Source organism: Aplysia californica, unplaced genomic scaffold (genome assembly GCF_000002075.1).
Source record: "Aplysia californica isolate F4 #8 unplaced genomic scaffold, AplCal3.0 scaffold00486, whole genome shotgun sequence".
In the NCBI taxonomy this organism is placed as follows: domain Eukaryota; kingdom Metazoa; phylum Mollusca; class Gastropoda; order Aplysiida; family Aplysiidae; genus Aplysia; species Aplysia californica.
This window is the reverse complement of record NW_004797756.1, coordinates 473,095-478,599: the sequence shown is the minus strand read 5'-3', so window position 1 is coordinate 478,599 and position 5,505 is coordinate 473,095. Positions and strand designations below refer to the sequence as shown.

At 40.0% G+C, this 5,505-nt stretch overlaps 1 protein-coding gene across 1 annotated transcript; it reads left to right on the top strand.

Moving 5' to 3' along the window:
• The first annotated feature begins 619 nt into the window (after positions 1 to 619).
• LOC101856205 lies at positions 620 to 4,483 on the top strand. Its single transcript, XM_005105703.1, has 4 exons — positions 620 to 632; positions 938 to 1,130; positions 1,918 to 2,059; positions 4,049 to 4,483. Exons 1-4 carry the CDS (start codon positions 620 to 622, stop codon positions 4,325 to 4,327), a joined length of 627 nt encoding a protein of 208 aa, XP_005105760.1. The 3' UTR covers positions 4,328 to 4,483.
• Positions 4,484 to 5,505: the final 1,022 nt, after the last annotated feature.

Sequence of the window (5,505 nt, the reverse complement as noted above, 5' to 3'; positions counted from 1 at the left end):
CCCCCGCCCCTCATATGGAAATCGAATTCAATTCTGCTGCGTGCAATGGCCAAGTGCCTGATTGTTGTACCACAGGATCCGGTTCATACACGGAAAACGTTCGATGATATCCAATTTTTCAAAAATGTATTTTGTTTCTTTTCCACTTTCAAATCTTAATGTTGGGCTTTTTCTTTTTAAAGTAACACATTTCGTGGAACCAGAATGTATACTTCATAGAAATCGAGCCCCGAATTGCCTGCTTAAGTTTAATATTCCAACCTAATTCGAAATATTCCCAATGTCCCACAAGTCCCGATGTTTCCTGCGATGACTAATTACTTTGTAAGAACGAAGTATCTTGTTATTAATTGTGCATATTTTACGCGCCCCTCCCCATCTACACAACTTCGATGATCAATATTGTGGAAGTCTTGAGGGTAAAATTATTCTTACAAATTTACGTTTACATGTAAACACATCGAGAAAAATAGGACTTTCTGTCGTGCCAAGGCAGACCGACGTATCTACCAAAAAAAATTCATTTTTGCAGCTTTGTTTAAATGGACGCCTATACCCTTTCTGCATCTTGTGTCAAAGGCAGGAAGACGTACCTGCACAACAAATAGGATATTTCACTATGGCAAACAGACGTAACTGAAGGGCCAGACCGGTATTTCCAAAGGCAGCGCAACGTAACTCAAAATCATAAAAAGTGCAGATACGTAGCTCTGTCTTGGCACGGCAATTTTTGTAGTACTGACATTTGTAACTACAACTCAATAATAATAATAATATAGAATTATTTTCATTGTAAAATATCTGCAATTACTACAATAATTTGATGGCTGGAGTGGAGACTCCGAAAAACGCCATTGTGCAATACAAATGATTTAGCTTCTGTCAGTGTTCCACCCAGTAATCGAATTATATTTTTACGTCACAATTTTCTTTCCAGGTGCTGGTTTCTTCAGCAAGCCTAATGCCATTCCCCAAAACGTAGATGCTATGATCCTCTCTTATGACGTCTACTTTGAGAACTTCGGCTGGAATAAGGGCGGGAAACTGCCTGGTCTCTATGGTGGCGAAGATGGCGAAGGTGCTTACAAGTGCTCGGGCGGTTCAAACCCCTCCACTTGCTTCTCTCTCAGGTAGGAGTCGTTTGTACTTGGTTTCTAGCGTGAGTTTGAGTAAAGAGAAGCACATTTATTATCCCTTTTTTAAAATTGAATGTTTTAATTCCCCCATTGGCCCAATTTAGGTCATTTAAGAGAAAGGCTTCAGTTCTTTCTGCCTAGCCCGACCCGGGCTGAGAGGAATGCAACGTCCATGAAGTAAGACCTAGATTTTATATTAATCCTTCACACACGGGGATCGAACTGGGGTTTTCTGTAGGCTATGCGACGGCGAAGTGCTTAACCGTAACACCCCAGACGTCACTAAGCACATCGACACAATCATGGTCATTTAGTGGAGGGAAAGAGTCAGACAGATATACAGAAACAAAACAACAGAGGGAAAGAAAAGAAGTGGGACCTATCACTGACGTTAGAGTACGTTCAACTGTATCGATCTATGCATAGGCTCGATGCAATGTGCATTGGTGCGTATTATCTATGTCACACAGTTTTCATTATCAGTATCAATCTTATAATAATAATTATTATTATTATTAACATTGCATTTATGTAGCGCTCTATCCCGAATAAGTATAAGCTCTGAGCGCCTTACATCAATCACATGATCATTCACACTGGAAAAGATATTTCACAGAAACAAGAAAAACCAGTTCAAGCGCATAAAGAACTCTTACAACCATTCACTAATTATTTATATTATACACGAAAGGACAGTAGTTGAAAAAACAATACATATCAGCACTTACTAACACACTATAACTAAGAATTATCATTATTATCAAATCCATTTGTCTTTCAGACTTATGTGGCGCGAACACGGAGCCGGTGAGATCTATGCTTACATCCCGAAAAACCAGGAAAGTGGATTTGAACAACGTCCTGACGTTGTTTACAACCCAGTTTATGGACAGTCTTTGGGCAGAGGAAAAACCCATTGGATGGTACGTGTATAAATTAATGTGCAGGTGACATTGGGTATGCATTTATATCCACATTTATCTGTCAGTCTCAGCGTTGTTTCCGTTTATATTTAGTTGTTGCGGGTAAAATGTCTTAGTGTGTTGTTGTTGCGGCTACAGCAGGCATCTGGGGTCTAATGGCTAGGCTCAACGCCGTTGCTAGCAGAAAATGCGAGTTCGATTTTCAAGGTCTCAAGTGGGAACATTTTTTGTGGTTGTTCTTTCGGGGGGGGGGGGGGGGGGAGGTGTCAATCTAGTATCTCAGTCTGTCTGCTGGGATGTTATATCCCACTAACCCAAAGAGTTTATATATCATAGTTCTATTTTAACATCTTTGCACTCACCCGGGTTGGTCCGGAACAGACAGCGTCTTGGCAGCCTGGACTCTAATTTCGTATTTTTTAAATTTTATCTAAGGAGACGTGCGTATAACACTTCCAATACAACCTGTTGCTATTGCTGCTGTTATTGTTGTTTCTGTTGGTGTTGTTGTTATTGTTATTGTTGTTGTTGTTGTTGTTGTTTTTGTTGTTGTTGCCTGGTCTGTTTCTTGCGTCTACATTTTTAGATGTTTTACGCACCCATTAACACAGAATAGATTTTTTAGGAAGCGGGTTCCTTCGATTCTGCCTACCAGGGCCAGCCTGAGCTGAGAGAAATTGAACTTCCGAGCAAACAGACGGATATTTGCCAACAAGCGTTTTATGTTCTTTCCTATGCATTTTCCTGTTGAGGAGACTGGAGTCTGGAAACAACCCCATGGTATCTGTGCCTTAAAAAGCTCTCAGGGCAACTGTTTTGTTGGTGACTTGTGGACAATGAATATTATGTGGGAAGCCTATCACTAAAATATTATTATGACACAATTAATTTGTCGTGCTTCTCTTATTTTCCCTGTTCCCATAGCACCGACAAAACAGTTGGCCAACTATGTTGTCATTGTGCGGCACTGGGTTCACAGAAAACAGAAACCTGTGATCATCGTGATGTGCGAAGGGGATGGGGGATGAGGAGGGAGGAGGGGGAGGAAGGGGGGGGGATATATGTTTTACTCCTAGAAAATCGTTCACTGACTCGGATCGTTTCAAACTTGTTTCAATATTGACAACCGGTGTGTATGTGTTGTAGCCATCGCGCCCAAAGAACCCGAGTTTGTTTCACGCATGGGGCGAATTTTTATCTATAGTGTGGTAAAAAAAATTCGTGGCGTAACTTATTGTCAATTATCTACTATTCTATTGAACATAGATTCTCAAACGTTTGCACAATGACTTATATCAATTTGTCTTAACTGGTGATTATTTTTTGAAACACCTGTACACTGTATTCTTGAGAATTCCTTAATAAATACTAATACAAAATCCAGGTCTATGGTTTCTACAGTTTTTAAAAATTTACATCTTGAGCAATATCGCATTTAAAAGCAAGTCTGTCACTTTTTTTTCTAATCGCGACTTTATGTTAATTGAACGTATGTTTTGAGAACCTTAAGTCCAAAAATATGTTCGCTATAAAACAAATTTCTTCTAACAAGTTTTGCCACTAAAAAGTGTCATTGTTGAGCTGCGACGTAGGCCATAATATGCATATACAAAATGTGTGCAAGAAGCGGGAGTGCTGTGAACAATCCCATTTTACGCAAGGCGGAGATTTATAGTATTTTATATAAATTAATGAAGAAAGGTTTTTTTAATCTAGCCTCAATAAGACAAATTGATACAAACTGCTGTGCAAAGTATGAATGACGGTTTTTCACCCATTTAATAGATATTTGAGGATAAGTTGCACCACAAATTTTAGACCGCACTATAGTACCTCTGTCTTTCTTCTGAAACGTTGTATCCCTCCCACCCTTTGACAGCCTTGTTAGACAGGGCCGAAGCTCGCCTATTAAATGACTAACTTATATCTATGGAGGTGTTCAAAACCCCCTCAATAACCTTTGTATAAGTGTCTATCTATTTTCCCCAGAATAACAAGTGGCACTCTGTCACAGAGGAAGTTCACCTGAACACTGTTGGAAAAGCCAACGGCTGGGTCAAGATGTGCATCAAGGCCGAGGGTCATTCCCAGCAATGTTACACCGCCAATCACCTGGTCATGCGCAACAACCACAACATTCACCTCAGAGGTATGATGTTCTCCACCTTCTTCGGAGGCGGTGACCCCTCCTGGGCTGCACCCAATGACTGTTCCACTTACTACAAGAACTTCAAGATCTCCGTCCCAGACCATGCTGTGGTTGGTTAAACTGAAAGTGGCAAGGAAGTCGAAATCCCCACGTCGTTTTAGGGTGACCAAAACCGCGGTGTCTTCTCTATTGCAAATGTCACAGCAAGGAATTATGTTAAGCTGAATCTAAGAAAATTAAATCTTAATTTCTTTTTCCATAGGAAACCAAAAATGCGTTGGGATTTGTTGTCTTTTTTCTTCTGAATTAAGCATCATAAAATGGGATTCAAAACTCTATGACGTCACGTGTTCCATTTAACACACACATAGCAAAGTAAGAGCTTGGCAACGTAATACACTGACAATGTGTTTTATCAAGCCTCCATTACTTTGTGGCTTAACTTGTGACTAAACAGACGCAACAGCTTTCAAATAATTGAATGTTCTTCTGGTTTGTTTTAGGGACTCTATCTCACGACGGTAAAGAAAATAAAGACTTGTTTAAAATGATTGCATCAGTCCAGATTCTGTGTCAATGTTTTTAAGAACATTTACTGCAAAAGGAAATAATCATTTCATTTTCTGTTTATCACGTGGTTGTGTTTTGCTCTTTTGTGGTCCAGGTCATGAAGTGTGTTTATGAGCGTCATTAGAGTAGCATGCAGAATGAGGTGAACGGGGGCATGGTGATGACCGCCAGTATTCAGCCAGCAAAAATGTATAGACCCTTTGAGGCAAACGATCGAGCATATCTATACCACCAATATAAAACCCAGACCTAGCCAATTCTTAGCCCTATTTTGTTGAAAAAGCAACTAATGTAACTGTATAGTTTTTACGCCTAGGTCTATACAATTTAGATTACTTTGCATGTAGGCAAGTTCATTCGCAGCTTCAATATTCTTCACAAGCCCTTATTACCCTTATCTAGACACTACTGAGTAGATTGTGCAGGCTAGAGTGTGACTGCTGTGTGACCCCTAGCGGTCACCATACGTGTTTATCTATATCATTCTTTGTTCCTCTAGCTTGTTGATGGTCAAAATGGAAACATCATGATGTATTCCTGTCTCTAGGTTGTTCTGGCAATCCTGCTCCATCCCCATAGAGCTTGATAACTCTATACCTAAAACAAGCGATAGCTTTAAAAAAAGAACCATAATACCTGTAATGTTAGTCTACACACACGACAGCAAAACTAGAGACGAACACACACGACAGCAAGCATTCTAAATATATTGAGACCGGGTGTAGTG